Source organism: Mesocricetus auratus, unplaced genomic scaffold (assembly GCF_017639785.1).
Source record: "Mesocricetus auratus isolate SY011 unplaced genomic scaffold, BCM_Maur_2.0 Super-Scaffold_100014, whole genome shotgun sequence".
In the NCBI taxonomy this organism is placed as follows: Eukaryota; Metazoa; Chordata; class Mammalia; order Rodentia; family Cricetidae; genus Mesocricetus; species Mesocricetus auratus.
The window spans coordinates 13,037,270-13,050,714 of record NW_024429197.1 but is presented as its reverse complement, the minus strand read 5'-3'; the positions used below and the strand labels follow the sequence as shown (position 1 = coordinate 13,050,714).

General features: G+C 53.0%; 1 protein-coding gene across 3 annotated transcripts in view; it reads left to right on the top strand.

Annotated features, from left to right (window-relative positions):
- The window catches only part of Col16a1 (collagen type XVI alpha 1 chain), a 52,739-nt gene that overhangs the window by 9,360 nt on the left and 29,934 nt on the right, over window positions 1–13,445 (top strand). For all 3 annotated transcript variants that reach the window (XM_021232712.2, XM_021232713.2, XM_013120249.3), the window contains exons 13-38: window positions 802–864; window positions 1,413–1,454; window positions 1,533–1,577; window positions 1,662–1,697; window positions 2,071–2,133; window positions 2,437–2,481; window positions 2,557–2,652; window positions 2,859–2,897; window positions 3,322–3,366; window positions 3,534–3,569; window positions 4,034–4,144; window positions 4,726–4,761; window positions 4,993–5,028; window positions 5,103–5,213; window positions 5,480–5,524; window positions 8,378–8,413; window positions 8,555–8,599; window positions 8,832–8,963; window positions 9,648–9,683; window positions 10,053–10,160; window positions 10,433–10,555; window positions 10,646–10,699; window positions 10,893–10,934; window positions 11,359–11,394; window positions 11,480–11,533; window positions 11,692–11,760. In XM_021232712.2, the coding sequence (XP_021088371.1) occupies window positions 802–864; window positions 1,413–1,454; window positions 1,533–1,577; window positions 1,662–1,697; window positions 2,071–2,133; window positions 2,437–2,481; window positions 2,557–2,652; window positions 2,859–2,897; window positions 3,322–3,366; window positions 3,534–3,569; window positions 4,034–4,144; window positions 4,726–4,761; window positions 4,993–5,028; window positions 5,103–5,213; window positions 5,480–5,524; window positions 8,378–8,413; window positions 8,555–8,599; window positions 8,832–8,963; window positions 9,648–9,683; window positions 10,053–10,160; window positions 10,433–10,555; window positions 10,646–10,699; window positions 10,893–10,934; window positions 11,359–11,394; window positions 11,480–11,533; window positions 11,692–11,760 (1,584 nt within the window). The remainder of the gene's footprint in view (window positions 1–801; window positions 865–1,412; window positions 1,455–1,532; window positions 1,578–1,661; window positions 1,698–2,070; window positions 2,134–2,436; window positions 2,482–2,556; window positions 2,653–2,858; window positions 2,898–3,321; window positions 3,367–3,533; window positions 3,570–4,033; window positions 4,145–4,725; window positions 4,762–4,992; window positions 5,029–5,102; window positions 5,214–5,479; window positions 5,525–8,377; window positions 8,414–8,554; window positions 8,600–8,831; window positions 8,964–9,647; window positions 9,684–10,052; window positions 10,161–10,432; window positions 10,556–10,645; window positions 10,700–10,892; window positions 10,935–11,358; window positions 11,395–11,479; window positions 11,534–11,691; window positions 11,761–13,445) is intronic.

The following is a 13,445-nucleotide window of genomic DNA, read 5'->3' as shown; positions in this document are numbered from 1 at the left end:
TGTGTGCAGAGGCCAGAACTAACCTATGCTGACGCCAAGTACCTCAGTACACAGTCCCAAGCCCCTGGGTCCTGGGTGCACATATCCATCCTAGGAGGTGAGTCCTATGACTTCAGGGGAGACCAAGAGCTCACCATGTCAGGCATAGTGTGATGTGTCGGAGTGATTGCATGTGGGTGTACCTGTATATTCTGGAACGCACATTGGCACCTATGTAGTCCACAGGATGGGGGTTGAACCCCTAGGCCTCTGTGGGCCTAATGGGCCTCAAGCTTGTGAGTGATGGGGTAGGTGTGGCTCGTGGCGTGTGCTGTGCTTCCTTTGCACACGATGCTTACAGCATCCCGTCTTATTCACACAACATCTGGAGACGGGGGCTGCTGCATCAATCCTGTTTTATTGATGAAGGATCTGAGGCTCAGAGAGGTGACATGACTTGCATAAGGCTGGAGCTCAGGAAACTTGACTATCAGCTGTCCTGGGTCTATGTCATCCAGCATGTCTATGCAATGTGTTCACATGCCATGGATACACCGTGTGTTTGCTAATGTGCACGCCTGTGGGTGTGGGGGAAGGGATACTCTCTGTGAGACTGGATATTTGCCAAACAGCCTTTTGATATATGTGGAATTCGTATACTGTGGGTATGCATGGTGTGTTATGGAGGGGGGCTTGGAAGTGTGTGTGTGTGTGTGTGTGTGTGTACATTTTCATGGTAGATGGGTGGAGGCAACCAGGAGGTGGAGAATACTTCTTAGAGGCCTCCTTCAGGCACAACCATCATTCTGGTTTCACCCACAGGGAGGAAAAGGTGAGAGAGGCCTGACTGGACCATCAGGCCCCAAGGGAGAGAAGGGAGCACGGGTAAGTGCCTTAACAAAGTCTACATCAGGGCCTCTCCCACTAGAGAAGGCCTTGGTGGGATGTAAATTAACATCCCACCATCTCAGTGGGAACCCTGGCCAAATAGGCATTTGGACAGTATTCTAAAGGGGTTAGCCTGGTCAAGCAGGTGTTTGGACAGGATTCTAAAGAGGTTAGCCTGGTCAAGCAGGTGTTTGGACAGGATTCTAAAGGGGTTAGCCTGGTCAAGCAGGTGTTTGGACAGGATTCTAAAGAGGTTAGTCTGGTCAAGCAGGTGTTTGGACAGTATTCTAAAGGGGTTAGCCTGGTCAAGCAGGTGTTTGGACAGGGTTCTACAGGGGTTAGCCTGGCCAAGCAGGTGTTTGGACAGGGTTGTTTGGACAGGGTTCTAAAGGGGTTAGCCTGGTCAAGTGGATGTTTGGACAGGGTTCTACCAGGGTTAGCATGTGGGAACTTATTTCCTAGGGGCACCTGGGCCTTTCCTAGCAACAGGTTTTTGGTGACTCCCCTGGAAGGGTCTAGCCTTGACCCCTCTTTCTTACTCACAGGGCAGTGACTGTGTTCGAGTCTCCTCAGATGCCCCACTTCAGGTAAGACTTGGATGTGAGGCCTGTTTCAGGGCCAAGGCAGGGTCATACTGGCTACTTAACACTTTTCTCCCTTGTCAGTGTGCAGAAGGCCCGAAAGGAGAGAAGGGGGAGTCAGGGGACTCGGTAAGCCTGGGGCCTAGCACAGGGCGGAGATGATGGGTCCTGGCCCAGCCTCACCCATTCATTTCTGCTCCTTCCTCATCTTAGGGACCCTCAGGACTCCCAGGCTCAACAGGCCAGAAGGTAATAGGCTTATGTTGGAGGTGTGGGTGTCTGGATGGACCACAGGCCCTTTGTTCATGAAGAGGGAAATGTCTACGGCCTTTCTAGAGGATCATGACAGTTGGCAGAATTGACTATCCCTTCCCCAGTCCTTCTAGTCCTCTGGTTAGTCTAAACGCCCACCACATCTAGAAGGCAATATCACATGCTTGTGGAATGAGTGGTCTGGCTGGTTTGGAAGTTCTTCCTGTTGTCTACCCTTCTGTGGAAGGTATTCCTTTTCAGAAGAGGCAGAGTTGGGATGGGGAGCTCTGGAGGACATGTGGCCCTCTCCTAATCGGAACTGCCTTGCTTCTGTTTCTCAGTCCTGGTCACTTGTCTCTTCCTTCCCCAGGGCCAGAAAGGCGAGAAGGGTGATGGAGGCCTCAAAGGATTGCCAGGAAAGCCAGGCCGAGATGTGAGTTATAGGGGACCCCTCCCTAGGCCTCAAAGTGCTAGGATCTAACCAGAGGTCCAGCCCCTCCTCCTGGTCAAGGAGGTGAGGTGCTGTGTCCCAGGAGGCATAGCATGGCGCCGCAGGTCCTGAGCCCAGGCCTCTTGACTCTCAGCCTGGTCATATTTGATGGCCCTAGGGTACCAGGTCAGGGTCTGTAAAGGGAGAAGGGCAGTAAGGCTGAGGGAGGTAGATATTTCCTTTCCAGTCTCATTGGGCGGACACCAGGCCCCTGGCTGTCTCTACCTCATCCCTTTTCCCACACAGGGTCGACCAGGAGAGATCTGTGTCATTGGGCCCAAAGGGCAGAAAGTGAGTTGCAGGCCTGGCTGTGGGAGGGGTGGTATGGCTAAGATGATGGCTGTCTCATAACCATCTGTGTGCCAGGGTGACCCTGGCTTTGTTGGGCCTGAGGGACTGGCAGGAGAGCCTGGGCCCCCTGGCCTCCCGGGGCTGCCTGGGATAGGACTGCCTGGAACTCCTGTGAGTATCCCCGCACCTCTCTGCTGTCCTCTCCTGAGACCTTCGCCCTCCCATACCTGCCCCCTCCCCGCCCCGTGGGGCTGACTGTGGGGGGGGGAGTGGGCATAAGACCCGGTTCCAGAGGTGCAGGTTGGAGGGTAGCTTAAGACAAAACCCCCCATCGTGCTGTAGAGAAGAAACCTGTCCCCCCCTGTTTCTGCCATCAGGGAGATCCAGGTGGTCCACCAGGCCCTAAGGGAGACAAGGTAAGCACAGAGGGAGTGTGGACACAGACTGGAGAGGGGAGTGTGATCACGTGGGATGCGTGTCTCAGGAGGTGGCCAGGCTTTGGCCTCAAGAGGCTCAGTTCAGTCGGGATGCTAAAGGGGTGTCTCTACTCCAGTACTAGTTGGGATGGGGGCCTTGACTTTAGTGAGCAGCAAGCCCTGGAAATGTCTGTCTGCCTATCTGTGACCTCCTCCTTGTGCTAGGGAAGGGGCACTCAGATCTCTATCATCTCTGGTCCTTTTTCAGAACTAGACACACAGGAGGACAGGCAATAGGAAGAGAGAGTTTAGCCAGGCAATGGACCAAAAGGAGATGGTTCGGCCGAGAGGGCCAGATGAAGGGACAAAGGGATAGAGGTCACATCGGTGGGAGCCTCCCCCTGAACCTTTCTTCTGATTACAGGGCAGCTCTGGGACTCCAGGAAAGGAAGGCCCCGGAGGGAAGCCCGTGAGTGACCACAGATGGGGGTGGGGGTGGGGGTTGTCCTCGCCCACCATGCCTGGGGCTGCTCTTCCAGGGTCTCCGGGGGAAGGGCTTGGGTCCTCAGCTCTTTCCTGGCATACCGATCCCTCTGCCCTGGCATTAATGCCCGTTTCTCCCCTCCCCCCAAACAGGGGAAGCCGGGAGTGCCAGGGACTAAGGGAGAGAAGGTGAGCTCCAGGCCTGGCTGCCCTGGGTTGGGTTGGGAACAGGATCTGCCCTGAGCAGCAGGGACACTCTGCTCACGTGCAGGGCCTGCCTCTGGTGACCCTCTCTTTATCATTGTAGAAGGTATGTCATTAGATGGGGAGACTGGGGGGGGCAGCCAGACTCAGACCCTGCCTCTGGCACCTGCATGTCTTATGAGCATGGGGGATCACTTAGCTTCTCTTTCAGCCCGTTTCGTATCTGTCAGTGGGACACGTGTCTCCCCTGGCTTGCTTCGAGGACATAGTTTCAGGAAGTCTGGGCCGCCTTTCCTGAATGAATGAGTCACTTGGACATGAAGGCCCTGCAGTGTTCCTGTTGTCCACTTGGATGATGGGGACGCCTAGAGCTGGTGTGACAGGAGGTTGTTGTCTGTCCCAAGGTCTCAGCCCCACCCTATCCTCCTGTGGTTGTTCCCTTCTGCTAGGGTGACCCCTGTGAAGTGTGTCCAACGCTGCCTGAAGGGTTCCAGAATTTCGTGGGACTCCCTGGAAAACCAGGTCCTAAAGGGGAACCAGGTGATCCTGCTCCAGCCAGGGTGAGTGCCCAAGTGGCCAGTAAGGGAACAAACGTGCACCTGGTATATATTCCATATATCAGGGTTACACAGCCAAACGAAGTCATCCTCCTGACTTTCCACAGTAGACGGAATATTTTCATCACAAGCAGTGGGAAACACCCAGATCTATTTTTAGAGTTACTGCATGGCCTTGTCATGTAGAACTTATTACTCGTGTGGTAGGTCAGCCTGCTGAATATTGGTTGTCCTCCCGTATTTCTCATGGCCCTTGACAAAACAGATCCTGAGAGACTGGGTGCTTCTCAAAGCCACAGAGAGGTTAAGCAGAGTGTAGCCCAGAAGGGGTTTGAACCATAGAGCTTAGGGCTGGCTAGAGTGTCATCTCAAGTTTCCACGGCAACTCCCCCAGCACTCTCCCTACCCCCAAGAGACTCTAGATACCTTTTGGGCAAGATAGGGTGGAGCCATCTCTTACTGTGAGTGAAGTCTGGCCCTGGGCTTGGATGTTGGCTAGAGACGATGGGAGAAAGTGGTCAGGGCCAGGGTTAAGGTCTGGCCCAGCCTTCTCATCCAACTCCTTCATACACCCTCTCTTTCAGGAGGGCCTAGGAACTGTTGGACGGAAAGGTGACCGGGTATGTAAGGAACTTTCTCATGGGGACGTTTAGCCTGGGTTTATTTCCCTTGTTTGTTATGTGGGCTGATGGACACTGTCTCTGAGTTGCTGGCTTTGAATCCCACAGGATGGGGGCAGTTCAAAGGGCATCCATGTGGTGTGTCACACTGCTGTCCTTAAATGCAACCAGAGCATTCAGGGGTGTCTGGACATGCCTGGTTTCAGCCCACAAACCATTTTTTCCCTGCAGGGAGATCCAGGCATCCAAGGCATGAAAGGAGAGAAGGTAGGAAGCCCCTGAGCCCTGCCCTTTGCCTTCTGCCCACTCGGGAGGTTCTGATTCTTCTCTTCCTTCCCTAGGGGGAGCCCTGCTCATCCTGCAGTTCAGGTGTTGGGGCCCAGCATCTTGGGCCCTCTACAGGAGTCAATGAAGACCTGGGCTCCCCTGGCCATGGTTTACCTGGCCTTCCGGTGAGTGACCTGCCCCTGGTGTTACTAGTGACTGTCCTGGATCTTCAGGTCCCACGCTTTGGGGCAGGGACCAGGAGGTAGGCCAGGAAGCGGCCTGTATTCTGGTTTTGTTCTCTGTCTATGCTAGGCTGCTGCTTGTAAGGTAGTAACGGTCTAGCCATTCCCCTGTTTCTTTCTCTTGCTTGTTGGACACAGACATTGGGAGCTTGGAGGAGTGTCAGGCAAAGGTGTTGTAACTCCATCTTGTTTTATTTGTTTGTTTAAAGGGGAAATCTGGAGTTCCTGGGCCAAGGGGGCTGAAAGGAGAGAAGGTGAGCCCTGGGCTGGGTGTCGGAGACACAGGCAAGGCAGGGGAGATAGCCCTGGGCTGGGTGTCGGAGACACAGGCAAGGCAGGGGAGACAGCCCCAAGAGGCAAGCGAGGCAGAGATCAAACTGTAACTTCACAGCAGAGTGCATCCATCAGGGTTTTTTTCTGAGCAGAGTCAAGGAATTTTTTTCCCAAGAATCTCACATTCTTCAAGAGAATTCCTTAGTGTCGTATTTTTAATTCAATGATAATCTAAAACTATTAAGCACATCCAAGACTACCTTATAGCAAAATAATATTTAACTTTCTTTTCTACTCATTATGTGCCAGGCATGATTCCAAATCTTGTTTTATTCCCGTCATACCTGGTGAAGTATATTTCTTCTCCACTATTCCCAGTTTATGGATAAGGAAAATGGGACATAAAAAGGCCAAGGGAATCTCCCAGTGATCTGTGGGTCTTTGGATACAGAACTGTGATTTGAGCCCAGGAAGTCTGGTTCCACTATAGTCTATAATTACCACAACTCAACTGGGTTTCTAGGTTTCAATGCCCATGTTAACATTTGTATTTATGATTGTGTTAGAGATAAATGGCAGCATTGAGCGTCTAATAGAGTGTTGCTCAGATGAGGGGTTCTGTGGGTGTTAGCAGTGCCCAAGCAGGGGCCACACTAGGATGTGTGTTCAGACTCGCCTCTAACAGTCCAACAGTGCCCCTTCCCAATCCTGTTTCTGTGTGTGTGTGTGTCTGTGTGTGTGTGTGTCTGTGTGTGTGTGTGTCTGTGTGTGTTCAGACTCACCTCTAACAGTGCCCCTTCCCAATCCTGCCCTCCTTCTGTGTGAGTGTGTGTGTGTGTCTGTGTGTGTGTTCAGACTCGCCTCTAACAGTCCAACAGTGCCCCTTCCCAATCCTGTTTCTGTGTGTGTGTGTGTCTGTGTGTGTGTGTGTCTGTGTGTGTTCAGACTCACCTCTAACAGTGCCCCTTCCCAATCCTGCCCTCCTTCTGTGTGAGTGTGTGTGTGTGTCTGTGTGTGTGTTCAGACTCGCCTCTAACAGTCCAACAGTGCCCCTTCCCAATCCTGCCCTCCTTCTGTGTGAGTGTGTGTGTGTGTGTGGTGTCACTGAGACTGAACCAGAGTCTACTACATGCTTTGCAAGCACCCTACCAGTGAGCTACATCTCCTGCCCCATAGAGACCTGAAGAACCCTTATTTTACTCTTTATTTTGAAATAGGGTCTCACTCAGTTGCCCAGGCTGGCTTTGAAATCACAAGACAGACTTCAGACAGACCTTGGCCTTATGATTCTCCTTCCTACCCCCTCCTTAGTACTGAATTAGAAGCCAACAAGCGTGATCAGCCCTTTCCATCACAGCAAATATCATACACCGACATCCCCAAAGCCTAAGGCTGACATCACCCTTGACTCCCCCTCCCCCACATCTTCCCCCTTCTAGACATCCCAGATGCAAGTCCTGATAGTTCAGCCCACATCTCCCCGCTCCTCTCCATTTGCATCACTGGGTCTCCATGGTCTCACTCCTGATGGCAGTGACCCCTCTTGTGGCCTGCATGTGTCTGCTGCAGCCCTTCAACAGCCCATTTATCACCAGTCCATGTGCCTTCATAGAAAGGACCCCAATGATAGAATTCCCTGCCTATAGGCCTTTGGGGACTTGACTTTGTGCCACTGTCCTGCTGGACGACCTTCCTTCTAGCTTCTCCTCCTCCTCTCTACCTTCCTTTGCTTCAGCCACCCGAGCCTCCTTCCATTCTGGAGTATGTGGGACAGTTGCCGCCTCCAGACTTCATGCTGGAGACTCCCATAGGAACACGAAGGCTCCCACCTTCTTTCAGTGGCGGGCCTCCCTCCCATCTTTCTGATAGTTGTGGTACCACTTCTCTTATCACCCTGCATAAATGGGATCTCCTCTTGGTCTGAGTCATTACCTTGTTTCCTTCATGGCACTCCTTACCACTTAGAAGGTTACTATTTTAGAAGCTCTGCTTATAAAGTGCTTGCCACACAAGCGTGAGGACCTGAATTCAAATTCCCCGCATCCACATAAAAAGTCGGAAGCCAGAGCACCTTATCCCCGGCACTGTGGGTGAGAAAACAGGTGAAACCCCGGAGCTCCCGGACCAGGCAGCCAAGCTGAATCGCTGAGCTCCAGGGTCAGTGAGAGACCCAATCTCAAAACGTTATGGGGAGACCGTTTGAGGAAGATGCCTGGTGTCAACCCTGGTGTCTACCCACATGTATACATAATACACCACACACACACACACACACACACACACACACACACACACACACACACAGAGACAGAGACAGAGACAGACAGACAGACAGACAAATAAGTTGGCGGAAACAAGAGAACACAGTTCCATTGGTAGAGTGCTTGCCCAGCACGCACGAAGCCCTGAGTTTGAAACCCAATGCTGTATAAACTGAGCAAGAGATGCGTACCGGAGGCAGGGGGATAGAAGTTCAAGGTGATCCTGGACAACACAGCATAGGGCTACTTTTTTTTTAAGCTCTTCAGTGTGCAAGGTCCACAGGGCATTTTTGTCTGTCCTGTTCACATATGCAGTACCTGACCCAGTGCTCAGGGCCAAAAGGTGGCCGATGAACAGCTGTTGGAGAAATGACTTCATGATCTCTGCCTGGCTAGCGATGGAGCCGGGGCTGGGCTTCGCGTCAAGACCGTGACTAGTCAGGCATTCCCTGAGGAGTTTGGGGGGATCCTAGCCTCACTTTCCTTTGCCAGGAGATACCCAAGAGTCTGACCATGTGTCTGCACCTCTACCCTGTCTCCCCTTTAACTCTGTGCTCTCTGCTTGACCCTCAGGGTAGTTTTGGTGATGCAGGACCTGCGGGAGTTCCAGTAAGTATTATTCGGATGGCAGTGGCTTAGGCAAGGGCAAGGTGGGAGGCGCCGCCCTCCACAGGAGAACTGACAGGCTTGGGCTGGGCTTCTGCCTAGCTTGGCTGCTGCTGGGCGTCTCTTATATGGCTTCTCATGCAGGGGCCACCGGGACCAGAGGGACCAGCAGGCACCAAAGGGGCAAAGGTGAGTCTAGGGCTCCTGGCATGCCACCAGGACACACCCCTGAAGAAGATGCCCGTGTTCTAGATGCTGGGCTCCTGCAGTCTGTGGAAACAACGTAGTATCGCTTCCAAATTTTCTTCTTGCTGTGCGCTCAGTCTCTCTCAGCAGAGGCGCTATGTCGTAGCTGGCTTCATTCTTCACTCTCAGATCCCAAGCCCCAGGGACCCCTTAACTCAGTGTCTTTGTTCTGCAGGGAGAGCCTTGTGAGCCCTGTGCAGCCTTGTCCAAGCTTTCGGATGGGGACAGTCATGTGGTTCGCTTGCCTGGCCCGGCTGGAGAGAAGGGAGAGCCTGGCCCCCCAGGCTTTGGGCTGCCTGGGAAGCAGGTGAATTCTGGGATCTCTGGAGATAGATGTGGGCAGGACGCAAGAAAGGCAGCAGGACAAAGTGGGGGTGGGATCAATGTCTCTGTGTCTAGTGCAAGCTGCTGGCATCCCTCGCACGGGTCTCTGTCCCCATCCTGGGACACAGAGTGACACGACAGAGCAATGACAAGGCGCAGCCTCAGCAGAGCCAGGTTCCAATTCTGGCTCCCATTTTTTATAAGATCTTTGATTCGAGCAAGTCGCCTCTGTTCCCTGTCCCTCTGGGTCCTGTCCTTCGAGCTGTGGTGAAGCTCAGGTTACGATGTGCGTGAAGCACTGAACAGCACACAAGGCACTTTGGAGAGACGGCAGCTACGGCTGTGGGCTGACAGTCGCTGCTTTAGTGGTGACAGCGAACACTGTGCCAGCAGAATAATCTCACAAGAGCCCGGTGGTGCAGAAGCCTACACTACGTGGTCATCCCCATCTGACAGATGAGGAAATCGAGGCTAGATGAGGAGCTAGATGAGGCACCTTGCCTCAGACATACAGGCAAAATGTCTCCAATGTTAGGCTGGTCCTCTAGTATGAGAACACGGGCTGTCATGGCTTATATTCTGCCCCATCCCCTGGGTCTCACACGGTGCTGGGTACCCAGCGGTGTGCACTCTGAATGAACGGGTGCCGGGGCCATTTTCTCCTCAGGGCAGAGCTGGAGATCGAGGACTCAAGGGTCAAAAGGTGAGAGGATGTGGAAGGGTGCATGGGCGGGGCGGGGTGTGGAGTGGGTGCCTGGTTGTCTTGGAGGCTGCTCGGCTCCCTTTTCTTCCTTTTTAAATTGACGTTTTTAATGGAATGTATTCTGATCACAGTTTCCCCCAACTCCTCCCAGATCTTCCCCACGTCCCCATCCATCCAGTCCACCCCCCTTTCTCAGAAACAATCTGCTCCTCTTTTCTTGATTACCTGTACTAGTTTCTACTGCCTTCTCAGGCCCCAGCCCCCCGGGGGGGGGAGGGGTGGAAAGGGACTGATTGCCCACAGGTCTCAAGAGGCAACCTGCCCCCTGCTGGGCGACACGGTGTCCTCCTTAAACCCCACTCTTTTCAGGGTGATGCTGGGAATCCCGGAGACCCTGGAATGCCGGGCATCGCTGGGCATCCTGGCATATCTGGAGAGCCTGGGGTTCGGGGTCCTGCTGGGCCGAAAGGAGAAAAGGTAAGTCGGCCAGGCTTGGAGGCAAAGAGAAATCAAGGGGCCAGTTAAAGAGGGGTGGGACTGCAGGGAGCTTCGAGGGAGCCTGGCAGCATCAGATTCCTGACTCCTTACTGCAGATTGGAGTATGAGGGTTCTATTTTGTTTCCTCGGCTGAGGAGAGGCAGAAGAGGGTGGGGCTCTCAGAGGATGTAGGAGGCCCCTTTGCGATGCCCCCCTGGCCTGGCTACCAGTACGGCTCACAGGCTCCCCCTGACCTCACTGTCTCTGACCAGGGTGATGGCTGCACTGCCTGCTCTAGCCTGCAGGGGGCGTTAACCGATGCAGCGGGACTGCCTGGAAAGCCAGGTCCCAAAGGAGAGCCAGGTCCTGAAGGCGTGGGTCGGCCCGGGAAACCAGTAAGTGCATCCTCATCTTCTCTGCTATGCGTTGCCTTCTCTTTCCTCCCAAACACCAAGGGCATCCGTGGGTTCCCTTGTGCCTTTTAGGGCCAGCCTGGTCTACCAGGAGTTCAAGGGCCCCCGGGACTGAAGGGCACTCAGGTATGTGCAGGAATGGTAGCCCTGGGCTCTTGTGGGCTCTTGTGGGAGGAGGATGGGGACGTGGGACTGAGGCCTGGAACCAGGGATTGAGTCAGAGTGGCAGAAGGTGGGAGTAGAGGAAATGGCCCGGGAGAAGCTGGGGGATGGGCTGAGAATTTCCACCCAGAGGTTGCTTGTCGTTTTACCCCTTCAGGGAGAGCCTGGACCTCCAGGCACTGGTGCTGAGGGACCCCAGGTGAGTATCTCCTGTTCTTTCCTGACCCTTCCAGTTCTACGATCCCAGGCTCTACCTGTCACTAGATGCTAAGGGCACAGCTCTGTCCCAGGGGTCACAACAGCCTTGGCCTGATGTTGCTCTGTACAGGATTTGGTTTTTTTTCTTTCCCCTTGAGACAGAGTCTCTCTACATTGTCCTGGAACTCACTATGTAGACCAGGCTAGCCTTGAACTCAAAGAGATCTGCCTGCCTCTGCCTCATAAATCCTGGGATTAAAGGCGTGCGCCACCCACCATGCCCTGCCAGAATTTGGCTTTGACCCCCCCATTACTCTAACCCTTGAGATAGGACTGGCAGAACCTCCAACCTCTGCCAGTGACACAGGTACAAGCAGCAGGTGGCTTTGGCCAGTGTGCTACAGACTGCCCATTCTGACTTGCAGGGCGAGCCTGGAGCCCAGGGTTTGCCTGGCATTCAGGTAGGTCTCCTATGACCCGGGGTCAGCTGACAGGGGAAGGGGCCATTTTATGGTAAGAGATAACCAGCTGGGCTTCCATCTGCAGGGACTTGCGGGACCTCGGGGACCACCTGGCTCAATTGGTGAGAAAGGTGCCCAGGTGAGCCCTTCCCCATGGTGGCCGGGGCTGCAGGCATGGGGACCTGGGACTAAGTGACACCATCGGAGAGCTGTCTGAGATCCGATCATGTGCATCTCACTGCCCGACTGTGCTGGTTCAGATCGTACCTCAGCCACCTATTTGTCCTCACTGCACAGGGACCTCCAGGGCCCAAAGGAGCCACAGGACCCATGGGACCTCCTGGTGCTAGTGTCTCCGGGCCTCCGGTAAGAGCCTTTCCTACACATGACTAGAGCTGTTGTTGAACCCTTGGTGCTGCTATTGCGTGGAGGGCACAGCTGACCCTGCCGGTCTCAGCAGCCTGGGGGGGGGGGAGGAGACAAGTCTCCCGGGCTGTCTTCAGGGAACTGCCTTCAGATGATACATCACCTCTCTCTCTCTCTCTCTCTCTCTCTCTCTCTCTGTCTGTCTCTGTCTCTGTCTCTCTGTCTCTCTGTCTCTGTCTCTCTCTCTCTCTCTCTCCTCCCCCGTGCATGTATATGTATGTGTATACATGTGTACCACATGAGGGCATGTCTCTTTGGGTGCTGGAATCTGAACTTTGGTCCTCTGGAAGAGCAGCAAGTGCTCTTAACCACTGAGCCATCTCTCCAATCTGTCTCTATTTTTTAAAGATCTATTTATTTTTATTTTATGTGCATTGGTGTTTTGTCTGCATGTGTGTCTGAGAGGATGCCAGATCCCCTGGAACTGGAGTTAAAGATAGTTGCAAGTTGCCATGTGAGTGCTGGGAACTGAACCCAGGTCCTCTGGAGGAACATCATGTGCTCCTAACCATCGACTCATCTCTCCAGCCTCCTCTGTTCTTTTTAAAAATATGTTTTCTAGGACTAGGGAGATGTTCAGTGGATAAAGTGCTTGCTGCATAGCATGAAAGCCTGAGTTTGGTCCTCTGATCCCCATATTCATGTAGAAAATCAGATATGGCCAGGTATAGTGGTGCACACCTTTAATCCCAGCATTCAGAATGCAGAGGCAGCTGGATATCTTCAAGTTCAAGACTAGCTTAGTCTACTTACCCTGTTTCAAGACAGCTGGGGCTACATAGAGAAACCCTGTCTCAAAAACAAACAACTCAGGAGGCAGAGGCAGATAGATCTCTGAGTTCAAGGCCAGTTTGGTCTACAGAGCGAGTTCTAGGGCTACACAGAGACACCCTGTCTCTAAATACCACCCCCACCACCAATAACAAAAATGAGAGAATGTGTCTTAAAAACAAATAATTAAACAAACACAAACCAAGGTAGATGATTCCTGAGGATTGACAGTTTAAGTTGACTTCTGACCACTCCCCATGCATGCACACATACATGTGTACCCACATACATATCTGCGCATGCACACACACACACACACAGTATTTCCCTTTAATTTTTTAAATTATGTATATGAATGTTTTGCCTGCATGTGGATCCCTGGTGTCTGCGGAGGTCAAAAGAGGGTACCAGATCCCCTGGGTCTGTAGTTGCAGATGGTTGTGAACCACCATGTAGGTGCCGGGACTCTAATCTGGGTCCTTTGCAAGAGCAGTACGTGCTTTTAACTGCTGAGCCGTCTCTCCAGCCCTGTATTTTGCTTTTTCAGATCAGCTTGTGGTAACTATCATATTTACGGAGCACATTCACACAGGGTATGCTGAACAAGTCAGCATGATTAGCAGCATTTCATCTTCTGATCATTTCTTTGTGTCCAGAACCCTCAGTCATTCTGCTGTTTGTAAACTGAGGTCACCTTCCTGTTCTGTAGAGGACTAGAAATTGTTTATTGGAACTAATAGGGATTTGGTTACCATTATCCAGTCCCGTCCCCACCCCCACCCCCCCCCACCCCACCCCCCGTTCCTCCCTCCCTCAGCTTGGAGGTCTACATTTTTAGCTTCTGAAGAGAGAGA